General features: G+C 43.7%; 1 protein-coding gene across 1 annotated transcript in view; it reads left to right on the forward strand.

The window, feature by feature from the left end:
* The window catches only part of LOC141146079 (fibrocystin-L-like), a 491,542-nt gene that overhangs the window by 168,482 nt on the left and 296,342 nt on the right, over positions 1-26,718 (forward strand). Inside the window, exon 14 of the mRNA XM_073632839.1 lies at positions 15,881-16,143. Coding sequence (XP_073488940.1) covers positions 15,881-16,143 — 263 coding nt within the window. The remainder of the gene's footprint in view (positions 1-15,880; positions 16,144-26,718) is intronic.

A 26,718-nucleotide genomic window follows, 5' to 3' on the forward strand; every position in this document is an offset into this window, starting at 1 on the left:
ATATGTTTACTATATAAATTGCTTACACATATACTGTATATTATAGCATCTAAATTTGGGGCCTTATGTATCTAGGTATGTCACAAGGGCCGGTAGGCACACTCTGAGACAGACACCTTATGACTACTATTTGTGTTTTCTATATATATCTTTAAGGCAGAGGTAAAATAGCTATATATATATAGTCAGGTCCATAAATATTGGGACATCGACACAATTCTAATCTTTTTGGCTCTATACACCACCACAATGGATTTGAAATGAAACAAACAAGATGTGCTTTAACTGCAAACTTGCAGCTTTAATTTGAGGGTATTTACATCCAAATCAGGTGAACGGTGTAGGAATTACAACAGTTTGTATATGTGTCTCCTACTTTTTAAGGGATCAAAAGTAATGGGACAGATTAACAATCATCCATCAAACTTTCACTTTTTAATACTTGGTTGCAAATCCTTTGCAGTCAATTACAGCCTGAAGTCTGGAATGCATAGACATCACCAGACGCTGGGTTTCATCCCTGGTGATGCTCTGCCAGGCCTCTACTACAACTGTCTTCAGTTCCTGCTTGTTCTTGGGGCGTTTTCCCTTCAGTTTTGTCTTCAGCAAGTGAAATGCATGTTCAATCAGATTCAGATCAGGTGATGGACTTGGCCATTGCATAACAGTCCACTTCTTTCCCTTAAAAAACTCTTTGGCTGCTTTCTCAGTATGCTTCGGGTCATTGTCCATCTGCACTGTGAAGCACCGTCCAATGAGTTCTGAAGCATTTTGCTGAATATGAGCAGATAATATTGCCCAAAACACTTCAGAATTCATCCTGCTGCTTTTGTCAGCAGTCACATCATCAATAAATATAAGAGAACCAGTTCCATTGGCAGCCATACATGCCCATGCCATGACACTACCACCACCATGCTTCACTGATGAGGTGGTATGCTTTGGATTATGAGCAGTTCCTTTCCTTCTCCATACTCTTCTCTTCCCATAACTCTGCTACAAGTTGATCTTGGTCTCATCTGTCCATGGGATGTTGTTCCAGAACTGTGAAGGCTTTTTTAGATGTTGTTTGGCTAATTTTAATCTGGCCTTTCTGTTTTTGAGGCTCACCAATGATTTACATCTTGTGGTGAACCCTCTGTATTCACTCTGGTGAAGTCTTCTCTTGATTGTTGACTTTGACACACATACACCTACCTCCTGGAGAGTGTTCTTGATCTGGCCAACTGTTGTGAAGGGTGTTTTCTTCACCAGAGAAAGAATTCTTCGGTCATCCACCACAGTTGTTTTCCGTGGTCTTCCGGGTCTTTTGGTGTTGCTGAGCTCACCGGTGCGTTCTTTCTTTTTAAGGATGTTCCAAACAGTTGATTTGGCCACACCTAATGTTTTTGCTATCTCTCTGATGGGTTTGTTTTGTTTTTTCAGCCTAATGATGGCTTGCTTCACTGATAGTGACAGATCTTTGGATCTCATATTGAGAGTTGACAGCAACAGATTCCAAATGCAAATAGCACACTTGAAATGAACTCTGGACCTTTCTTCTGCTCCTTGTAAATGGGATAATGAGGGAATAACACACACCTGGCCATGGAACAGCTGAGCAGCCAACTGTCCCATTACTTTTGGTCCATAAAAAAGTGGGAGGCACATATACAAACTGTTGTAATTTCTACACCAGTCACCTGATTTGGATGTAAATACCCTCAAATTAAAGCTGAACGTCTGCAGTTAAAGCACATCTTGTTTGTTTCATTTCAAATCCATTGTGGTGGTGTATAGAGCCAAAGAGATTAGAATTGTGTCGATGTCCCAATATTTATGGACCTGACTGTATATATGTATATACTGTATTATTTTTCAATTACTTCTGTGTTTTTCAATTAATTCTGTGTAATGCACATGGTCCTGATGAAGCCGATGACCCCACAAATGCATAGACTGACCTACAATTGAATATAAGAGTCTAAGACATTGATAGGTTCTGTAACTCACAGATAGGGATGAGCCAAACACCCCCCTGTTCGGTTCGCACCAGAACATGCGAACAGGAAAAAAGCTTGTTCGAACACCCGAACACCGTTAAAGTCTATTGGACACGAATATGAATAATCAAAAGTGCTAATTTTAAAGGCTTATATGCAAGTTATTGTCATAAAAAGTGTTTGGGGACCCGGGTCCTGCCCCAGGGGACATGGATCAATGCAAAAAAAAGTTTTAAAAATGGCAGTTTTTTCGGAAGCAGTGATTTTAATAATGCTTAAAGTCAAACAATAAAAGTATAATATCCCATTAAAAATTTCGTACCTGGGGGGGTGTCTATAGTATGCCTGTAAAGGGGCGCATTTTTCCCGTGTTTAGAACAGTCTGACAGCAAAATGACATTTCAAAGGAAAAAAAGTAATTGAAAACTATTTGCGGCTATTAATGAATTGCCGGTCCGACAATACACATAGAAGTTCATTGATAAAAACAGCTTGGAAATTCCCCACAGGGGAATCCCGAACCAAAATTAAAAAAAAAAAAATGACGTGGGGGTCCCCCTAAATTCAATACCAGGCCCTTCAGGTCTGGTATGGATATTAAGGGGAACCCCCGTCAAAATTTTTTAAAAAATGATGTGGGGGTCCCCCTAAATTCCATACCAGACCCTTCAGGTCTGGTATGGATTTTAAGGGGAACCCCGCGCCAAAAAAAAAAAAAAAAAAACGGCGTGGGGTCCCCCCAAAAATCTACACCAGACCCTTATCCGAGCAGGCAACCTGGCAGGCCACAAGAAAAGAGGGGGGACGAGAGAGTGCCCCCCCGCCGGTGGTTGATGGGGGTCTGCGGGCGGGGGGCTTATCGGAATCTGGAAGCCCCCTTTAACAAGGGGACCCCCAGATCCCGGCCCCCCCTGTGTGAAATGGTAAGGGGGTACAAAAGTACCCCTACCATTTCACTAAAAAACTGTCAAAAATGTTAAAAATGACAAGAGACAGTTTTTGACAATTCCTTTATTTAAATGCTTCTTCTTTCTTCTATCTTCCTTCATCTTCTTCTTCTTCTGGTTCTTCTGGTTCTTCCTCCGGTGTTCTCGTCCAGCATCTCCTCCGCGGCGTCTTCTCTCCTCTTCTCCTCGGGCCACTCCGCACCCATGGCATGGGGGGAGGCTCCCACTCTTCTCTTCATCTTCTTCTCTTCTTCATCTTCTTCTCTTCTTCTCTTCTTCATCTTCTTCTCTTCTTCATCTTCTTCTCTGGGCCGCTCCGCATCCAGGCTGGCATGGTGGGAGGCTCCCGCTGTGTGACGCGTCTCCTCTTCTGACGGTTCTTAAATAACGGTGACTCTGACGCACGGTGACTTGACGGGACTTCCCTGTGACGTCATGGGGAATGCCACAGGGAAGTCCCGTCATGTCCCGTGTGTCAGAGGGGGGCGGGGTCACCGGGTGGCCCCGCCCCCATTATTTAAGAACCGTGAGAAGAGGAGACGCGTCACACAGCAGGAGCCTCCCACCATGCCAGCATGGATGCGGAGCGGCCCGGAGAAGAAGAAGAAGAAGAGAAGAAGATGAAGAAGAGAAGAAGATGAAGAGAAGAACGGGAGCCTCCCCCCATGCCATGGGTGCGGAGCGACCCGAGGAGAAGAAGATAGAAGACGCCGCGGAGGAGATGCTGGACGAGAACACCGGAGGAAGAACCAGAAGAGCCAGAAGAACCAGAAGAAGAAGATGAAGGAAGATAGAAGAAAGAAGAAAGAAGAAGCATTTAAATAAAGGAATTGTCAAAAACTGTCTCTTGTCATTTTTAACATTTTTGACAGTTTTTTTGTGAAATGGTAGGGGTACTTTTGTACCACCTTACCATTTCACACAGGGGGGGAGGGCGGGGATCTGGGGGTCCCCTTGTTAAAGGGGGCTTCCAGATTCCGATAAGCCCCCCGCCTGCAGACCCCCACAACCACCGGCCAGGGTTGTGGGGAAGAGGCCCTTGTCCTCATCAACATGGGGACAAGGTGTTTTGGGGGGCTACCCCAAAGCACCCTCCCAATGTTGAGGGCATGTGGCCTGGTACGGTTCAGGAGGGGGGGCGCTCTCTCGTCCCCCCTCTTTTCCTGTGGCCTGCCAGGTTGCATGCTCGGATAAGGGTCTGGTATGGATGTTTGGGGGGACCCCACGCCGTTTTTTTTTTTTTATTTGGCACGGGGTTCCCCTTAATATCCATACCAGACCTGAAGGATCTGGTATGGAATTTGGGGGGACCCCCACATCATTTTTTTTTAAATTTTGGCCGGGGTTCCCCTTAATATCCATACCAGACCTGAAGAGCCTGGTATGGAATTTAGGGGGAACCCTAACGTCATTTTTTTTTTAAATTTTGGCTGGGTTCCCCTTAATATCCATACCAGACCTGAAGGGCCTGGTATGGAACTTAGGGGGACCCCCACGTCATTTTTTTTTAAATTTTGGTTCGGGGTTCCCCTGTGGGGAATTCCCATGCCGTTTTTATCAATGAACTTCTATGTGTATTGTCGGACCAGCAATGCAATAGCCGCGAGTAGTTTTTAATTACTTTTTTTCCTTTGAAATGTCATTTTGCTGTCAGACTGTTCTAAACACAGGAAACATGCGCCCCTTTACAGGCATACTATAGACACCCCCCAGCTACGAAATTTAAAGGAATATTACACTTTTATTGTTTCACTTTAAGCATTATTAAAATCACTGCTCCTGAAAAAACGTCTGTTTTTAAAACTTTTTTTTGCATTGATCCTTGTCCCCTGGGGCAGGACCAGGCCCCCAAACACTTTTTATGACAATACCATGCATATAAGCCTTTAAAATTAGCACTTTTGATTTCTCCCATAGACTTTTAAAGGGTGTTCCGCGGCATTCGAATTTGCCGCGAACACCTCAAATTGCTTGCTGTTCGGCGAACTTGCGAACGGCCAATGTTCGAATCGAACATGAGTTTGACTCGAACTCGAAGCTCATCCCTACTCACAGAGTTTTTTTCTTGTATATTACAAGAAAGCTTTTAACTGACTATGATTGTAAGGTTTTTATTATTAACGTGTATAATAAAATCTATTTTTTAAACATAATACTGTGTAAGAGTCGTTCTCAGAGGCATATTTAAAATCCCACCCCAAAAATTGTATATTATTCTTCCTGTCATTATTTGGGATGATGCCGATGAGAATCTTATATGAGTTTATGCTTGACACCCCACCTCAGTTATGTTTAATAGAGGTTAAAGTGGATGTAAACCCAATGTCATCCTTTCTAAACTACTGCCATAGGGGTTATCTATAAGGATATACATGCCTCCTGCATGTATATTTACCTGTCAAATGTCTCCCCTCTGTCTGTTATGAGAGCCGAAAAACTGCATATTCTGTGGGTGGGTCTGTTGTCTGGAGCTCGGTAGGTGGAGTCGTGATGTCAGTAGACTCCCCGCCCACCTCTACACTCCCCTGTGTATTTCTAACACTGAACTTCTGCTATGATCTCTAACATCCAGGAAAGTAACCACATGACTTCAGCATGCCAAATCATGCTGAGTTGTGGAACAGCCAATCCTTGCAGAGCTGCTGAAGAAAGGAGTGGGGGAGGGAATTAAAAAATACTGCATGTGTCTTAGGCAGTCACTCACAGCAAGGGGGAGTATTTGACAAAGTTTTTCTCACTTTGTCAAGAATTGTCTCACTGAACAATAAAAGAGGATTGCTCAGAGATGGATTAACTCTGTGTGGCAAGACTGGGCTCAAATGATAGGAAATCTTATACTCTACAGTGTGATATATATATATAAAAAAAAATTCGGGTTTACATCCACTTTAACCACTTCAGCCCCGGAAGGATTTACCCCCTTCCTGACCAGAGCACTTTTTACAATTTGGCACTGCGTCGCTTTAACTGCTAATTGCGCGGTCATGCAATGCTGTACCCAAACGAAATTTGCGTCCTTTTCCTCTTCCCACAAATAGAACTTTCTTTTGATGGTATTTGATCACCTCTGCCGTTTTTATTTTTTGCGCTATAAACGGAAAAAGACCGAAAATTTTGAAAAAAAATTATATTTTCTACTTTTTGTTATAAAAAAATCCAATAAACTCAATTTTAGTCATACATTTAGGCCAAAATGTATTCGGCCACATGTCTTTGGTAAAAAAAAAATGTCAATAAGTGTATATTTACTGGTTTGCGCAAAAGTTATAGCGCCTACAAACTAAGGTACATTTTCTGGAATTTACACAGCCTTTAATTTATGACTGCCTATGTCATTTCTTGAGGTGCTAAAATGGCAGGGCAGTACAAAACCCCCACAAATGACCCCATTTTGGAAAGTAGACACCCCAGAGAAATTGCTGAGAGACATGTTGAGCCCATTGAATATTCATTTTTTTTGTCCCAAGTGATTAAATAATGACAAAAAAAAAAAAATTTACAAAAAGTTGTTACTAAATGATATATTGCTCACACAGGCCATGGGCATATGTGAAATTGCACCCCAAAATACATTAATAGACACCCCAAGCTATTTGCTGAGAGGCATGTTGAGTCCATGGAATATTTTATATTTTGACACAAGTTGCGGGAAAGTGACCATTTTTTTTTTTTTGCACAAAGTTGTCACTAAATGATATATTGCTCACACAGGCCATGGGCATATGTGGAATTGCACCCCAAAATACATTAAGCTGCTTCTCCTGAGTATGGGGATACCACATGTGTGGGACTTTTTGGGAGCCTAGCCGCGTACGGGGCCCCGAAAACCAAGCACCGCCTTCAGGATTTCTAAGGGCGTAAATTTTTGATTTCACTCCTCACTACCTATCACAGTTTTGAAGGCCGTAAAATGCCAAGATGGCACAAAACCCCCCAAATGACCCCATTTTGGAAAGTAGACACCCCAAGCTATTTGCTGAGAGGCATGTTGAGTCCATGGAATATTTTATATTTTGACACAAGTTGCGGGAAAGTGACAATTTTTTTTTTTTTGCACAAAGTTGTCACTAAATGATATATTGCTCAAACATGGCTTGGGCATATGTGGAATTACACCCCAAAATACATTCTGCTGCTTCTCCTGAGTACGGGGATGCCACACGTGTGGGACTTTTTTGGAGCCTAGCCGCGTACGGGGTCCCGAAAACCAATCACCGCCTTCAGGATTTCTAAGGGCGTAAATTTTTGATTCACTCCTCACTACCTATCACAGTTTTGAAGGCCATAAAATGCCAAGATAGCACAAACCCCCCCCAAATGACCCCATTTTGGAAAGTAGACACCCCAAGCTATTTGCTGAGAGGCATGGTGAGTATTTTGCAGCTCTCATTTGTTTTTGAAAATGAAGAAAGACAAGAAAAAAATTTTTTTTTTTCTTTTTCCAATTTTCAAAACTTTGTGACAAAAAGCGAGGTCTGCAAAATACTTACTATACCTCTCAGCAAATAGCTTGGGGTGTCTACTTTCCAAAATGGGGTAATTTGGGGGGGTTTGTGCCACCTGGGCATTCCATGGCCTTCGAAACTGTGATAGGCAGTGAAGAGTGAAATCAAAAATTTACGCCCTTAGAAAGCCTGAAGGCGGTGCTTGGTTTTCGGGGTCCCGTACGTGGCTAGGCTCCCAAAAAGTCTCACACATGTGGTATCCCCGTACTCAGGAGAAGCAACAGAATGTATTTTGGGGTGTAATTTCACATATTCTCATGGCATGTTTGAGCAATATATCATTTAGTGACAGCTTTGTGCAAAAAAAAAAAAAAAATTTGTCTTTTTCCCGCAACTTGTGTCACAATATAAAATATTCCATAGACTCGACATGCCTCTCAGCAAATAGCTTGGGGTGTCTACTTTCCAAAATGGGGTCATTTGGGGGGGGCTGAACTGTCCTGGCATTTTATGCACAACATTTAGAAGCTTATGTCACACATCACCCACTCTTCTAACCACTTGAAGACAAAGCCCTTTCTGACACTTTTTGTTTACATGAAAAAATATTTTTTTTTGCAAGAAAATTACTTTGAACCCCCAAACATTATATTTTTTTTTAAAGCAAATGCCTTACAGATTAAAATGGTGGGTGTTTAATTTTTTTTTTTTCACACAGTATTTGTGCAGCGAGTTTTCAAACGCATTTTTTGGGGAAAAAACACACTTTTTTCAATTTTAATGCACTAAAACACACTATATTGCCCAAATGTTTGATGAAATAAAAAAGATGAGTACATGGATACCAAACATGACATGCTTTAAAATTGCGCACAAACGTGCAGTGGCGACAAACTAAATACATTTTTAAAAGCCTTTAAAAGCCTTTACAGGTTACCACTTCACATGCATGGTGCAATTGCTGTTTACATTTGACGCCAGACCGACGCTTGCATTCGCCTTTGCGCGAGAGCAGGGGTGGACAGGGGTGCTTTTTTTTTTTTTTTAATTATTTTTTTGCTTTTTTATCTTATTTTTAAACTGTTCCTTTCATTTTTATTTTTTTTTAATCATTTTTATTGTTATCTCAGGGAATGTAAATATCCCCTATGACAGCAATAGGTAGTGACAGGTACTCTTTTTAAAAAAAACTGGGGTCTATTAGACCCTAGATCTCTCCTCTGCCCTAAAAGCATCTGACCACACCAAGATCGGTGTGATAATATGCTTTCCCAATTTCCCAATGGTGCTGTTTACATCTGGCGAAATCTAAGTCGTGAAATGCTCGTAGCTTCCGGTTTCTTAGGCCATAGAGATGTTTGGAGCCACTCTGGTCTCTGATCACCTCTATGGTCAGCTGGCTGAATCACCGGCTGCATTCTCAGGTTCCCTGTTGGGACAGGAGAGCCAGAGAAAAACATGGAAGAAGGTGGGGGGGTATTCCCTCCCACTGCTTGTAAAAGCAGTCTAGAGGCTAATTAGCCACTAGGATTGCTTTTACATGAAAGCCAACCGCTGGCTGAAAAGAATGATACCAAGATGATACCTAAACCTGCAGGCATCATTCTGGTATAACCACTCAAAGTCCAGCAACATACCAGTACGTTGCTGGTCCTTGTTGGGCATATATTGTAAACTTAATTTTCATGCAGCCTGTGGGTTGAATGAAAAAAGGAAATTGATCAGTGGGTATGCCCACCATTAGAATACCTCCCTTCATCCACCCACTTCTAATGATGGGCATACATGCACCGTACAGTATATATATGGGGAAGCATGGGGGCATCCTCCCGCAAAAGTTAGAGCAAATCTCTCCTCCGCCTTCTGCTGCCCCCACGCTTTGGCATATATGTTGAAGTAATTAACTGTGGTGGTGAAATCACCTCCGACAGCGCTGGAGTCACGGCTTTATGAATCGTGGGAGCAAACGCTGTTGCTGTCAAGATAAATAAATCCGTGCTGTAACTGATTGGCGTACCTGCTAAGCAAATGATGGTTAACAATAAAACAAAGTAACATTACAGTATAACAGTAAGACTTATCATACCTGCAAAGCAAATACAAAAAAAACATAGTAAAAAATAAAACATTTAACGCAACCTGTGCCTAAATTATATATATATGCCGAAGCATGGGGGCATCCTCCCGCAAAAGGCAGGAGCAAATCGCTCCTCCACCCACTGCTGCACCCATGCTTCGGCATATATGCTGAAGTATGTAACTGTGGTGGTGAAATCACTTCCGACAGTGCTGGAGTCACGGCTTTATATATCGTGGGAGCAAATGCTGTTGCTGTCAAGATAAATAAATCTGCGCTGCAACTGAATGGCGTACCTGAAAACAAAATGGTTACCAACAAAACACAGTAAACAGTAAAGTATAAAAAAATTGCATATCTGAAAAGCAAACATGGTAAAACATAATAACAATAAAACATTACAGAATAGAATACAGTAAAAAAAGAGCAGAACAATAGAGAGAGAGAGAGAACAATAAAACAACAACTATTTTTGTTTTTTTTATTTTATATTTTTTTGTGTTTTTATTTTTTTATTTATTTTTTTTTTTTTTACACTTTTTTAGTAACTTTAGCTTTTGTATCTGGTACCAGGTTTGGGTCTCCCAAAATGCAATGGCATCTTGGGAGACCCTGTGAAAGTGTGTCCTAGTCTGTGCAATGCTGTACCCTACGCTAAAACTCAACTAGTTTATGGTAGCGTTCAAAACATTCACCAATGCATAGACCAGGATTGTCAGGACAGAAGGGACAATAATACTGGGTGTCACGCCTAAATCCGCGCTTGCTACAGACACCACATCTTCTTTGGGGGGCTCGTTGGGTAGGGGTACTCTGGAGGACATAAGGAAAATGCCTCTCATGCAGCCGGCCTACTGCATTTGGTTGGGGAAGGTGAGGTGGAGCACCATCTGGATACAGAAGGGCTCTGACGATCTCTTCCTGGAATTTAAGGAAGGATCCAGTCCGTCCTGAAGCTCTGTATAGCACATGAGCGTTCAGCAAAGCCAATTGAAATAAGTATACAGACACTTTTTTGTACCAGCGTCTGGCCTTACGGGCAACTAGGTTTGGCGCCAACAACTGGTCGTTGAGGTCCACCCCTCCCATATTTTGGTTATATTCTTGGACACAGAGGGGTTTCTCCACAACACCAGTCGCCATAGTAATTTGGACCGTCGTGTCTGCATGAAGGGAGGTAAGAACGAAAACATTCTTATTGTCCCTCCACTTCATAGCGAGCAAATTATTACACTGCAAGCAGGCTCTCTCCCCCAGCCTAAGAAGGGAATCTACAAGTCACTGGGGAAAGCCAAAGCGACTAGGTCGCACGGTGCCACATGCTCCAATCTGATGATCAAAAAGGTGACTAAAAAGTGGCACGCTCATGTAATAATTGTCCACGTACAAGTGGTACCCCTTTCCGAATAAGGGTGACACCAAGTCCCACAGTATCTTGCCAGCACTTCCTATGTAGTCAGGGCAGTTTGTCGGCTCTACTTGAATATCTTTGCCCTCGTAAACCATAAAACTACATGTATAGCCTGTGGCCCTGTCACAGAGCTTATACATCTTGACCCCGTATCTGGCACGCTTGCTGGGAAGGTACTGTTTGAATGACAAGCGGCCAGAAAATGTAATCAGGGACTCATCAACGCAGACAACTTGATGGGGAGTAAACAAGTCTGCAAAACTTGGTTGAAGTGGTTTACGAGGGGCCGAATTTTGTAGAGCCGATCGTATCCAGGGTCTCCACGAGGACGACAGAGTTCATTGTCATTGAAGTGCATGAACCGCAAAATCTGCTCGTATCGTGCCCTGGCCATGGAAGCAGAGAACACGGGTATATGGTAAATTGGGTCAGTGGACCAATATGACCGCAACTCACTCTTTTTATTTATGCCCATGTTGAGGGAAAGGCCCAGAAAGAGCTTAAATTCAGAGACCGTAATTGGTCTCCAATCTCTGGCAAGGGAGGACTGGGGATTAGCGGCGATGTGTTGACCAGCATATAAATTGCTTTGGTCCACAATAGGTCTATAGAGATCTTCGGTGAAAAACAGCGAATAAAAATCCAGTGGCGTAAAATCAACTGTTTCCACCTGAATTCCGGGTTGGCCAGTGAATGGGGGAAGTACAGGTGCTGCAGAAGTGGTGGGTACCCAATTCGGATTGGCGAATGCAGCAGGAAGGGCACTATGGGCACGACGGGCCTGTGTTCGTCTTCTTGGTGGCAGCGGGACACTACTAGTGCTTGCCACCTCCCCAGCTTGAACTGCACTTATGGGACTCGCCACGTCACCATGTGATACTGCAGTGCTGGATATACGACCAGGGTGTACTAGGCCGCTGGTGCTTGCCAGTTCAGCAGAAGGAATAGCGGCGCTAGTACTTCTCTGCTCCATACGAGGGACCTGCGGTTCTTGCACTTCAAGGACAGAAGAAGAAGTTCGGGGTCTGGTACGCCTGACCTTAGCAGGGACCACAACTCCGTCGTCAGAGCTATCTGTCATGGAGCCGCTGTCCTCTACAGGATCGTATTCTGAGCCTGAATCTGACAGATGAGTGACTTCCTCTTCACTATCTGTCATGCTCAGAAACGTGTAGGCCTCTTCACTAGTGTACCTTCGATTTGCCATTTTGGGTTCTAAATTTAGGGGTACACTAGTAAGACTCTCGGGCAAAAAAGCTCCTGACTGTAAGCGACTGATTCAAAACGCTACCAAAAAACTGTTAGCGATCGCAGGGATCAGGCCTGACCCTGCGAACGCTGCAGTTATGTGTGCTTAGTGTTTTGTAAGTGGCAGTGATCGATCGATACTGCACTTGGGTGGGCTGGGCAGGGCTGGGCTGAGGGGCAAAACGCAGGTGCTAGCAGGTATCTGGGCTGATCCCGCTAACACTGCCTTTTTGGGAACCCTAAACTGCTGGGGATGCTAGTATAGATCTGATCGGATCAGATATCGATCCGTTCAGATACTATAGCACTAAGGGAGGTGTATGCTGCATGCGTGGGTGTTAGCGGTACTGGCGCTAATTTGAAGCTGCCTGGGGCGACGCAGACCTTATCTGACCCTAAAAACGTAACTTATATCACCGCCGGGCAATTAGGGGGTTTAACCTTTATAAGGTAATAAACGGCGGGTGCCCTAAAACTGTAATAAACTATAAAAAACTAACTAACCAGCGTCACCCGTAACACTTATACGGTGATCGCTGGTGAAAGGGTTAACTAGGGGGCAATCAGGGGGTTAAAACCTTTAGTAGGTAGTATATGGGGGTCCCTGTCGCTATAAAACACTGACAGCGAACCTATATACTTACCTCCCTAACTAGCGTCACCTGTGTCACTAATACAGCGATCAGAAAAACGATTGCTTAGTGACACTGGCGACGGGGGGTGATCAAGGGGTTAACCTTTATTAGCGGGGGTTAGGGGGGTACCCTGGACCTAAAGGGGGGTACCCCAGACCTAAAGGGGGCTAACCTAACTGCCCTAACACTTATAACTGTCACAAACTGACACCAATGCAAAAAAAAAACTGCTATTGGTGTCAGTGTGACTGGGGGTACAGGGAGGGTGATCAGGGGGTGATTGGGGGGTGATGGGGGGTGAAAAGTGTGCCTAGTGTGTTCTACTGTTAGTGTAGTGTTGGTGTAACTTACACTGATGTCTTCTCTCCTCGGCGCCGGAACGAAAAGACCGGCTCGAGGAGGGATGACATCACTTCCTCTCCCTCTGTTTACATTACAGAGGCAGAGGAAGATAGAATTGAAAGGGGGGACAACAGGGACCTCTCCAATTGGGTCCTACCCCTTTCGGAGGTTTTAGGACTATTACGGTACCAGAGGGAAATGAACACAAATATTAAAAAATTTTTGTTTTATTCAAAAAAAGATATTAAAAAGTCCCATAAAGGACACAGTGTATAAACCATAACATATCACACAATCACAGATTAATTGTTACAGCAACATTGACAATCAAATTGTATAGATAATGCCCACACAGATATATGGAGGCGGGTTATATGATACTTGCAGACGTAACCTCTACAGTTTCGCGGTCACAGCCGCTTCTTCAGGAGGCGTCTTTTAGTACATATTATATAAAGTGAAAAGAGTAAAGTATAAACATTACAAAACACACTTCGAATGGAAAAAACACATGTAGCATAGGGAACACACATTTGATATTGGAGAAAGTAATCTTTAGTTATATATTGCACTCACCAGCCTATACCCGGCAAAGGGTTTGGAGCGATACTGTGAGACGCCCTAGAGAGGCGTTCCCCCGGGGGCGGGCCAGGGAGGCACTTAAAATGATTCTATTATGGAAAAGTAGAGGTATAAAAAATATGCACTCAGGGTTCTACTAAACAAAAGAACCACCCGGGTGTGTAAGGTCAGGATAAAAGAAGGTAAAAAAGAAAGAAAAGAAAAGAAAAAAAAAAAAAAGAAAAAAATTAAAAAAAAGAAAAGAAAGGGGGGAAAAAAGGGGGGGAGGGGGAGAAAAGGAAAGAACCAGAGAGAGGGGAAGGGAAATGGGGAAAAAAGGGAGAAGGAGAAAAAAAGGGGGGAGCATGAGGAAGGAACGGGGGGAATTGGGAGGGGCTGAGGAGAAAGCAAAAAAGGGGAGGGGGGGGAGGGAGAGGGGGGGGGAGGGGAGGAGGAAAGGAAGAAGGGGGGAGAGACAAGGGAGTGAAAGGAATGCAGAAGGAAAGGAAGAAAGATGAGAAAGGGAGAAAGAAATGTGTGGGAAAAAGGCAGAAGGGGGAAGGAAAAAAGGGAGGAAACCTTCCACCTGGCCAGAGTAATATGCATGAAAAAACTTGAAGGAACGGAGGGCTTTTTACACTACTACACTATTTCCCACACATTTCTTTCTCCCTTTCTCATCTTTCTTCCTTTCCTTCTGCATTCCTTTCACTCCCTTGTCTCTCCCCCCTTCTTCCTTTCCTCCTCCCCATCCCTTCCCCCCCCCTCTCCCTCCCCCCCCTCCCCTTTTTTGCTTTCTCCTCAGCCCCTCCCAATTCCCCCCGTTCCTTCCTCATGCTCCCCCCTTTTTTTCTCCTTCTCCCTTTTTTCCCCATTTCCCTTCCCCTCTCTCTGGTTCTTTCCTTTTCTCCCCCTCCCCCCTTTTTTTTCCCCCCTTTCTTTTCTTTTTTTTTTTTTTTTTAATTTTTATTTTTTTTTACCTTCTTTTATCCTGACCTTACACGCCCGGGTGGTTCTTTTGTTTAGTAGAACCCTGAGTGCATATTTTATATACCTCTACTTTTCCATAACAGAATCATTTTAAGTGCCTCCCTGGCCCGCCCCCGGGGGAACGCCTCTCTAGGGCGTCTCACAGTATCGCTCCAAACCCTTTGCCGGGTATAGGCTGGTGAGTGCAATATATAACTAAAGATTACTTTCTCCAATATCAAATGTGTGTTTCCTATGCTACATGTGTTTTTTCCATTCGAAGTGTGTTTTGTAATGTTTATACTTTACTCTTTTCACTTTATAGAATATGTACTAATAGACGCCTCCTGAAGAAGCGGCTGTGACCGCGAAACTGTAGAGGTTACGTCTGCAAATATCATATAACCCGCCTCCATATATCTGTGTGGGCATTATCTATACAATTTGATTGTCAATGTTGCTGTAACAATTAATCTGTGATTGTGTGATATGTTATGGTTTATACACTGTGTCCTTTATGGGACTTTTTAATATCTTTTTTTTGAATAAAACAAAAATTTTTTAATATTTGTGTTCATTTCCCTCTGGTACCGTAATAGTCCTAAAACCTCCGAAAGGGGTAGGACCCAATTGGAAAGGTCCCTGTTGTCCCCCCTTTCAATTCTATTTTGCATTATTCACGTAAAGGATGATGGTACCTATTAACCATATTATACCCTACCCTTCTAACAATGTGGCCAACCTTTGAATAGAGGCAGAGGAAGGATTTTCATTCGCCGGGAGCGATCGGGAGGGGGGTGGCCATGAATGGATGGCCTCCCCCTCACCTCTCATCGCCCGTGAAGAAATGCCCGCCGCCTCGGGCACCGGGGGGGGGTCTGATCGGACCCCCCGCCCGCGGGAGGCAGATCACGTACAGGTACGAGATTCTGCCTGCCCGTGCCTTTCTACGTATATCATCGTGAGGCGGTCGACAAGTGGTTAAGGGTAGTATAGCACTTTGGGCAGTTGTATAATACATTTTAATAGAGGTCTATATGTCAGACCAAAAAGTGTGCAACAGGGGGCTGTATGCAAACACCCGCCTCCTGGATGCATAAACACATGCCTTCTTCACTCTGTATGGCCTTCTGTGCCCATGAAATGCAGTGTAAAAACAGCCTATATTTTATTTGTAAATATGCCAAATGAAACTGGGAAAAATCCCCTTTTTTCTAGCTGTCTTAACTTTAAACCATGTTTTTCTTTTTGACTTGCAATTAGGAAACCGAGGAATGAAGATGGAAAGGTGGAATGGCAGTTTTGACCTGAATAACATTTTGAATTTCAATGAAAGTTCCACTGGCTATGTTGGCAGCACCTGGATTGATGGAGCTTCCATGTCCTGGCCTACAGAAACCTCTCCTTTTATTGCTCGGTTGACTGGCTTCTTGGTACCCCCAGAGACAGATTACTACAATCTGTATATCATGGGGGATGATAACTATAAACTATACTTCAATGAAACGGGAGACCCAGCAGGCAAGGTAAAATACATGAATAATTTACTTTCTATGTTGGTCACAATTCTGAGATTGCCAGACTGTGAGTTCATTTTTTGGGATGAAACAGGGAACCTTTGCCATGAATGAACATTACAGGATAACTAAACTCAAAAACAAAAATGTAATATATTGTCGGTTCAATGCTTATTTTTGACTACAGTGAGGAGAAAATTTGAAGGAGCAGGATGGAAACTTTTTCTCAAACAAATTGATTTCTACATGTGTATGTGGTTGCAAAGTCGAATGTTAAAAGTAAATGAAATTTTGAAATGCTTTTAAACGTCATTCGTCAAGTGATTGAATGTACTAAGAATTTTTGTACGAATTTTCACATTCATTTTTGTATGAACCCTGATCTGTGGCCGACTTAAAAAAATATGTTAAGGACTAATAATTAAAATCATCATTATTCACTGATAAAATAAATATGTAATATGAAAGTTATAATACACAGTATTTAAAGCCCAAACTTTTTTTAATGCCTTTTTTGGATAGAGTGGATTAGTATTGAATCCCCCTGAGTCCCCGCTGGGGAGATTCATTCTCTCTATTTGTCTTGATGGCCCCTGTCACCAGACAGCGGGTAACACTTTGAACTTAAAGGGGTTGTAAAGGCAGAAGGTTTTTTATCTTAATGCATTTTATGCATTAAGATAAAAAACCTGCTGTGTGTAGCACACCCCAATTAATTACCTACCTGAGCTCCTTCTGTCTCCAGCGATGTCCACGATCCCCTCAGCCATCCAGTACACTCCTCCTGATTGGCTGAGACAGAGCAGCAGTGCCATTGGCTCCCTCGGCTGTCAATCAAAGTCAGTCAGCCAATCAGGGGAGAGAGGGGTGGGGCCAGGGCGGGGCTCCATGTCTGAATGGATACAGAGAGCTCTGAATTGGCTTGGGTACCCCCAGTAACAACCTGCTGGCTGAGGGGCACTCAAAGGAGGGAGGGGCTAGAAGCAGCAAAGAGGGACCCGAGAAGAGGAGGATCCGGGCTGCTCTATGCATAACCAACTGCACAGAGGTCAGTATAACATATTTGTTTTTTTTTTGTTTTTTAAAGAAGCCTTTACAATCACTTTAAGGGTAAATTTTATTTAAAGTGATACTAAACAAACACTATTTCATTTATATTCTCTCTTCTATTTCCGTATGTGGATAATGGTACTGCAATTATTTTAATTTATTGATGTACAGCTGTCACATGATCCAGATCTTTTCCAGCCTGTCTGCAGGGAAACATAAGCAGGAGGAGCTTCTAGTCCTCTACTGCTGGTCACATGTATAAAATAAAAAAAAACTGCTTTTGGAATACATAGTAAAAAAATATATACAAAAAACTGTTTTAAATTGTCATACCAATATATATTTGAAATAATGTCTTTATTATTTTATGGAAATAACATGGTGTGGGCGGATTTCTGCCAGTCACAGGCTGTGTCATGCCCCTCCAGCCTGTGTCTTAGAATAAGAGGGAGGTGAATCAAGATGTAATATCTCACCCCTATTGTGTTTAGCTGGTTAGTGGGCATGGAGGAGGGAGTGGGCTGTCATTTACCACTGTGTATACGCCCACATGTGTGAGTATGAACAGCATGTTTTACACCATTTATTGATACATTTTTATGATGTGGGTTTAGTGAAACTTTAACTTCCCCCAGCACTTAAAGTAGTCAAAATGTTTTAACATTTTGGATAGAATAAGGGAGGGTTATAACACATGTTAACTTTATTTTTGTCATTTGTGACCTATTGGGCAGATTCACCTTTACCTGTTCCTTAGCCAAACAGGAAGTGAGAGGAAATCTCTCCAAAGTGAGGGAATCTCTGGTTGTCCAGGGTCAACCCAAAATTTGAGATTTACTTTCACTTTCGATGATAATGGTAAACATGACAAATAGAGAGGGTGAATCTCCCCAAATGGGCCCAAGACAGCTAAACAAACCTGACAGGTGTTTTAATCCCTCTCCACTCTATTCAAAACAAAAAAAGTTTAGTTACACTATAAAATGTATGGCCTTTTGGACAAGATCAAGTGTAGTATCTGTTGTAATCAGTGTTCAGTAGTAATTCGCCATCATTCTAGTCTTTTGGTAGGAATAGCTGGCTCTATAGTGTCCCTGCTGGCATGATGAGAGCTCTAAAGGCTAGTACTGTCTGGAGCAGAAATCGGGGTGCCCACGGGATGTGGGACATAAGAGTTATTCTCCCGGGAAGACTGAAGGAGCTCAGTGCCTCCTGATTTTAATGGGTTTATCTTGTCTGGCCATAGGCTGGGAAGGGAGAGAATCTGTGGTGTTGTGGCCCCTGGGAGTTAGTCCCCCCAGGGGTGCTCCTATTATCACTTGGGCGTGGGAAATCCACTGTGAGAAGTGAGCACATGGTCATGGCACTTATTCTTTTTCTGCGCTTTGCCTCTTGGACTAGACCTTTATGCTTATTTAATGTATTTTTTCTCTTCCTGTCTTGTCACTTTGCACTTTTGTCTGTGTTTCTTTTCTTGCTAAGATGGAGGGTGTGGGTCCTCAGGCCTACACTGAAGTCTAGGGGGAGGATGTGTGGTCATTGGGTTCCTTCCTCCCCTGAACAGAGAAGGGGTATCTCTTTAGGTGAGCACCCTCAGCTAGTACTGGTTGGTCAGCTTTGGCTGACCATGAGGTATGGGATCTGCAAGGCCTTTTGGCTGGGTGGACCATGTTGAGCTTTGCCTCTGTTAGGAGCCTTGTGCCCCCGGGGGGTCAGATTAGGGCTCTACTCCTTCAGGGGGTGGACAAGAGACACACCCTTAAGTGCAATTTTTTGTGTGTGTTGTTGTGCCTCACACTCAATTATTTTCTGGACCCTAACCTTAAAGTGTGTGTATAACCTTTTTTTTCCTCTCCTCAATGGCAGCTCAACATTTTGAGATTAGTCCAGGTGAAAGTGGTTATCAGGACCCCATAGATAACATAGATAACTCTTCCCTGACAGGTGTTCTAACTCTTCCTGCTCTATCCAAAATTACAAAAAAATGCCTATAGAAACATTATAACCTGACATTTACATTCAACACTTAACTTGTGGAGGCTAGCACTTAATCATCATTTTCTGGAATTAATGTTTATTAATGTTAATTAAACTTTAATCTTTATGTATAGCTTTTTTTTAATTTTGTTTCACTTTTGGACAGAGTAGTAAAGGATTAAGGGGATGCTTTGTGAATCTATTGGTGAGATTTTACTTCTTGCCTCAAAGACAATACGGGAAGTAAGAGATATTTCACGTTTATATAGTTGTCACTGATACAGGTGATCCCATTGAAAGATTTCTCTTCTGTTTCAATAACTCAATATTTTGGACCTTAGTCCTATTGACACTTGTCTTTAGGACTTCATAGATGGGGGTGATATTCCCAGAGGAGGCACAGATAACAATACAATCTTGATGGGGATTTTAACACTTTCTGCTTTTTTCCACGATTCAAAAAAATGCCTGTATAAACATTTCAAAGTGGAACTTTAGTCAGAAAATTAAGTCCTGCTAGATTACTTCAGTCTGGCCCTTTTTGCAGGTGTAGCTATGTAAATAATTAATAATATGTGCCAATACTGTTTAAATAATCCAGTAATATACTGTCTCAGCCTGCTCTGCACATGCTCAGCTGCTCTCCATTTTTTGCATTGTGCCAAAGTGTGAAAATCAAAGCCACTAGAGGGCAATCGTCTGACAGCCTAAAGATTTACTGCTGCTCAGGAGATCTGTGCTTCAGCAAAATGACAGCCTCTGGCAAGAAGAAACAGAAGCAATGCTGGAGGCAATTTACAGCACACACTAATTTTGGTAGCATAATTATTAATGTGGAATGTATGTTTCTTGCTAAAGAACATTATTATTTTTGTATCAAGTTGGGATGGGTAACTTTTAAGACTCAAAATTAACACTTAACCCTGAACCTCAATCTAAACCCTAAAAACTTTAACTCCCCCCTCCAAAATCCTAATCTTACCCTTAAGTCTAAATCTTAACCCTTGGCTCTAACCCTACATTCATTCCTAAGTTACCTATTTCTGCTTTGAAAGTGTTGGAGTATCCTGCACCAAGTTGGCTGCTGTAAGCTTTAGGTCTGTAGGGGTGGTACCTCCTCCATGTTTCCCTCCTTGTCGGGCTCCAAGTAAGGGTCACATAAGAAGCCTACAATGGGGTGGGTTCTTCTGGGCTACACTAGGCACCTTGGATAGGGTAACTGCTTTACACATGGGGTACCTTTACTTAAACAGATGACTGAACTGTAGTTAACTTCCTCTGTGTTAATGCACACCACTATGGTCATTGTTGCATTTAGGAGGGCTGAGCCAATCCCCTCTCCACCTGTCCAGCGGATCGCTGCTACCTCACTCCCAGTAATGAAATGGGCCCTGATGTGTGCCTAGCACGGGCTCCATGCGTGTACTAACTTAACTCTTATGCCCCGTACACACGGTCGGACTTTGTTCGGACATTCCGACAACAAAATCCTCGGATTTTTTCCGACGGATGTTGGCTCAAACTTGTTTTGCCTACACACGGTCGCACAAAGTTGTCGGAATTTCCGATCGCCAAGAACGCGGTGACGTCAAGCACGTACGACGAGACTAGAAAAGGCCAGTTCAGAACCAAGCGAGGCACCCTTTGGGCTCCTTTTGCTAATCTCGTGTTAGTAAAAGTTTGGTGAGAGACGATTCGCGCTTTTTCAGACTCGTGGCTTTCAGATCGTTTTCTGCCGTTCAGTTTGTGCTTGTGGGTTTGTATCTGCTCTTCAGTGCGTGCAGTCAGTTCGTATTGGAGTTTTCTGTGCGATCTTGTCCGCTCGTTGCTGTTTTTCAGGTCGCTCTTCACAGGCCTTGCTGTTCTTCAGTGCGTTCTGTTACTTCGTTCTGAGCAGCCGACCGTTTTCTAGCCATGTTGCGTATGCGTACTCCTTGTAGAGTTCGTGCTGTGCGGGGGCTTGGTGTTGGGGTCCTGACCTTGACACAAGTCCAGTCCATGAACAGGGTGGGGAGGAGTTCATGGACCAAGAATTGGTTGCTTCAGCGTGACCAGTTCTGTCATATGCCTTTGCTCCGTGAGATCCGTGAGAATAATCCTGATGATTTCAGGAACTTTCTCAGGATGACGGACCCCGTATTTCACCGTTTGTTGGCTTCGCTGACCCCCTATATCAGCAGGCAGGATACCTGCATGAGGCAAGCCATCACTCCGGAGCAGAGGTTGGTTGCTACCTTGCGGTATTTGGCCACAGGGAGAAGCCTGCAGGACCTCAAGTTCTCGACAGGCATCTCCCCCCAGGCTCTGGGGATCATTATCCCAGAGACCTGTTCTGCCATCATCCAGGTCCTACAGAAGGAGTATATGAAGGTAAGATTTTTATCCTTTTATATCACATTTTATTGTATTGAATGTTTGATAATATATTGTATTTCTTTCCTCATTCCCTAATTACCATGATTGTAATATGCTGTGAATGTCCCCTTTGTTCTCATGCATGCTGGATTTTTATGTAATTATTATTTTAGGTCCTTCATACATATTTGCCCTTCAATAACCTCCCCAGCATGGTGTCTCCTGCCCTATATTCACCTCATGTAGTTACTTAACATTGTATTTTATCAGCTCCATAGTAGTGCTTTACCCCAAACACCCCCTAAAATGTTTTGAAATGTTATTTTTGATTTAAATTCAGGCAGAGGGCCAGAGGCTTTTTTTTGTGGTGTCCCCAAATTTTTTGTAACCCTCCCTCCCCCAACTGCTAAGTCAGCTGATCCCAATTCTCTATCCTCAATCATCTATCTGCTGACTTTGCCAAACCCATACACACTATACCCATCTCTTTAGTGCTCAGATTTATGGATGAATTCCCCAAAGCATGTAGTGCAAGGGCCTGCCTGTATACTTTCCAATGGTACTGTTTAAAGTTCTTGTATCCTATTATTATCTTGATAGGTAATAGCAGAATGTCCAAATGTGCTCAAATGTGTACAGTGTGTATTTATATCTTTGTATTATGACACTTCTTACCTGTCCAGTGGGCTGCCAATAGTGTAACTAAGGAGGGGCTGTTCCAAGTAATACCCTGTATTTAGGCATTCATCTCTCAATGAAGTGAAGAGGGTTACCTGTCCAAGAGTTCCCCCCCTATGATGTTAGAAATGGCCCATGAGAGGGGGGGGGGGGGGAATATGATAGGTGTACCTTATACTTTGTTGTTGTTAAATTCCCCTTAATAAATGCTATCTGGAGGTTGACCCATAATGTTTGTGTCTAATCTGCTTGCCAGGTTTCTGTGAAAAAATAGTAATGTTTATTGTTTTTTCCTCAACAGTTTCCTTCCACGCCACAGGAATGGCAGACTGTGGCCTCCCACTTTGCTCAGCGGTGGGACTTTCCTAACTGCAGAGGGGCAATTGATGGGAAACACGTCCACATCGTCCCACCACCCAACTCGGGGTCGTACTATTATAATTACAAGGGGTTTAATAGTATAGTGATGTTGGCGGTGGTGTCGGCTAATTATGACTTCTTGTATGTGGACGTGGGGAAGAATGGCCGGATGTCCGATGGTGGAGTCATCGCCCAGACGGAGTTCTACAGGCGTCTCCGGAATGGCAGCTTGGACTTGCCACCTCCAGAGGACAATGTTGAAGGTCTCCCATTTGTGTTCGTTGCTGATGAAGCATTTGCGCTGGGGGACCACCTGATGCGGCCATTCCCGATGAGGACCCTCACCCCGGAACAGAGGGTTTTTAATTACCGGCTGGCCAGAGCCCGAAGAGTGGTGGAGAACACATTTGGAATCCTGGCCAGCCGGTTCCGATTATTTATGACACCCATCCATATGGCGGAGTATAAACTGAACCATATAATACTTGCCTGCTGTGTTCTCCATAATTTTCTACGAAAACATTCAGCCAACTATGCTGGCTCAGTTGGGCCTGAGGCCGGAATCCCAAATACATCAACAATGACGGCACTTGAAAGTGGCCGTCCTGGCTTGCCCTCCCTGAATGCCCGTGATGTCCGGTTACGATACCTGGAGTTCTTTGCGGGTAGGGGGGCTATCAATATGCCAGACAATATGTGACACCTTTTTCAAATAAAAAACAACCAAAAGAAATTCTTGGTGGACATTTACTGCTTGTGTTTGTTTTAGCTGACCCTGACAGAAATGTGTTGAGTGCAGAAAATGTCGTGATTGGGTAACCTTAAAAAAAACAGTGTTGGCTGGTACTTCCTAAATGCAAAAACACATTTCACTACAAGTGCACTTGCAACTGCACTGAACCTGCACCTGTAGTGCAAAGAGGATTTGCCCTTAGGAAATAACCCCCATTTGTGCATAAAACAACAATTACATCACCCCAAAAGTGTTGTAGTGTTGAGACAATAATCCACACATTCTTGAGTAAGGCACTTTTTTATACCTGCACAATCACATGCGCATTTACCAAAGGTTTTTAAAACAAACCAACATGTTTGTTGTATAACAATGTTTGCAGTAGCATTATGAAAAATCAAATTATCCATTTCAGATAAAACAGGCCTGTGTAAAACCAACAAGAAAGCCAAAAAACTTGAACTTACAAAGTTCACATTAGGTAAAACCTGAAGGCTATATCAGACATCAGTATTTAGGAACTGGGTTTGATATAGCGTTCAGATGGGGGGAAATCACCCCTGGAAAAGCCAAATTTGGAAGATGCACACCAATTTACAAATGTCCTCATGTGCTATCTGCCATCATGGGGGATCAAGGGACGTGTTTGGGGGGAGCAAGCCCTTCCTCAACGCTACTTTATAATTGAGGAAGGGGTTGCCCCCCCAAAACGCGTCCATTGATCTCCCGTGATGGCAGATAGCACATGTTGGCACACTGTGTGCATCCTCCAAATTTGGCTTTTCTAAACATTGAAAAAAGTTTGGTACGATAAAACAGGTGATTTTGTGGGGTTTAAATTCGCCCCAAAACATCAATGATGTTATTATTTTTTTTAATAACATCACTGATTTGTTGATGTATGTTTTGCAATTGGAGATTACACCCCATGATCTCCCCGATCAGTATCTGGGCACTTTCAGATGTAAAGCGTTCTGGATCCCTCACATCACGATCACCTAAAAAGAGATAAAGAACAAAAAAAAAGGTCTCAAAAATCTGCCACCAGCCATCTCTTTTACCTGAGTCTGTGGTCGCAGACACTCACCTGTTGTGGTGCCAATCTCCACCACGTCTTCTTCTTCCTCCTGCTCAGCTTCTTGGGTTGGTATTTCCCCTTCTTCCAGAGGGGGGGGGGTCTCTGGTCTCCTGGGATGAGGGGTGTCCGAGTCTTTTCTCCCCTATGTAAAACAAAAATGGTATACTTAGCACACAGATATTTGATGGCAGAACTATAGAAATAGGAAACATTGCTTGGAAGTGGGGTACAATTGTCTATTTTAGCCGAGTTCCAAGATGTATATTTTTTATTGCCCTTTGTCAAGCTGCAATACTTTACCTGTTTGGTACAAGCTTCACAGATGGAGACCCCCCTATAGTATACACTGGAGCACCTGTGTGGCCCCCTAATAAAAATGGTGTTCTTGTGTCCCACACTAGTTCTCCAGTGTCCAGATGTGAAAACAGCTGCTCAGTGTCCTCTCCTTACACACAATCTAGTTTGCATTTCATTCTAGTAACAAACCCATCTACACAAACAAATATTTGGCATCCAAGTAGGCCCCCAAAAATGTGTGAAAATGCATATGGCCTAAACAATGGTGTTCTAGAGGCCGAAAGAAAAATGTTTGATACGAACGAATAATGTGCCCATGAACATTAAAGTTGACCTTTGGAAACGTTACAACTAATCAAAGCATATGGAGCAGAACGAACGTAATAAAGACAGAAAGAATAGGAACACAGCACAACTACTTACTTTTTTGCAGCACTCTCCGGATCTTTCGGTACTGCTCTGGCTCTCTCAACTTCAGGTCCGACCACCGCTTCCTGAGCTGATCTTTAGACCTTCGTACCCCGAAATTCCGCTCTAGACTCCTGACCACTTTACCAATGATTTTGGCCTTTCGGATATTGGGGTTGGGGTAAGGCCCATATTTTCCGTCATAGTCGGACTTCCTCATGATGTCGACCATCTCCAACATCTCCCCAAACGACATATTTGTGGCCTTAAAACGTCTCCTTCTGGATCGGGACGTGCCTGGATCCGCCCTTTCCTCCTCCTCCTCCTCCTCGTTGCTACAATTAGCCCGCACCTGCTGTATGTCCGCCATCATGCTCTTCCCCCACTGCGCTGAACGAAAAGGGGCGGGGAATACACTAGAAAGAACGTCAGGGGCGGGCGGAGTTACACGCATGCGCAGTGTATATAAAGCGTAACACGCGTGCGTATTACGTTTGATCTGTGAGCGGAGGAAGGAGCATTGAACGCGGCGATCGTAAGAACGAAGGTAAGAGACAAACTTGGGCCTATACTGCTTCTATAGATTGAGGCCTATATTGTAACAAGATTAGGAGAGTTTGGTGTGACATTAGGCTTTGTCTTGTGTTGTGTCTTGCAGTGAACATGGATATGGTACTGAAAGATCAGGACTTCATTTCAGTCTTCATAGAGATGCTAAGGGAGCTGCCCTGTCTGTGGGAGATTACCCACCCCCATTACAAGAACCAAGCAAAGAGGAAGGCAGCACTGGAGCAATTGTGTGAAATTGTGAAGCAGGTGATCCCCACGGCAGACATCACTTTTTTAAAGATTTTCATTGGTGGCCTGAGGAGCACATATCTGAGGGAGCGCAATAAAGTCCTTGATTCACAGAGATCCGGAGCAGCAGGTGACATCTATGTCCCCAGGATGTTGTACTACGACAGGCTGCACTTTCTGGCAGGCCAGACTGAACCCAGGCCATCCCTCTCCAGTCTTCCTTCCACGCTTCCTTCCCCCCCGGCTGAGGCTTCTGACGCCCAACCTGGGCCTTCCAGGCCACATGTGGAGGAGCCCAGATTGAGCCAGGTATAGCATTCCTCTAAATATTTCTGCTTGTCCAATCAATGATGTTAACTAGATGTTAGTTGGGAGTACTAATTTATGATTGTGATTGATGATGCAAAAACTAAAACCATGTCCCTTTTTCATACACAGGGAAGTCTCAGCCAGGAGGTGGCCGGGCCGAGCCGGCTGGCTGATCTGCAGGTCCCTCCACCCCCCCTGGAAACAGAAAGTGGCAGTAGGAGGAGTACCCTAGAGGAGGCTGCTATCAGATTTTTTTGTAGGGCTACAGAGGTCCTGGGAGCACCACACACCAGGCAGGAGAACATTGCTGCATTCATAGCCTATAAAATGCAGAGGATGGAGGAGGGCCAAAAAGCCATGTGTGAGGCCCTCATATCAGAGGCTCTGGCGAAAGGTATGAGGGGCCAAATTATACCTCAAACACACCTTCGCGATGGTCCTCCTCCTCCTCCTGCAGGTCCTACTCCTCCTCCAGGTCCTACTCCTCCTCCTGCCACATCTCCAACTGCACAGCCACAGCCCAGAAGGAAGTGTGAAAGGA

The sequence above is a fragment of the Aquarana catesbeiana genome, linkage group LG05 (assembly GCF_042186555.1).
Source record: "Aquarana catesbeiana isolate 2022-GZ linkage group LG05, ASM4218655v1, whole genome shotgun sequence".
Classification (NCBI taxonomy): Eukaryota; Metazoa; Chordata; class Amphibia; order Anura; family Ranidae; genus Aquarana; species Aquarana catesbeiana.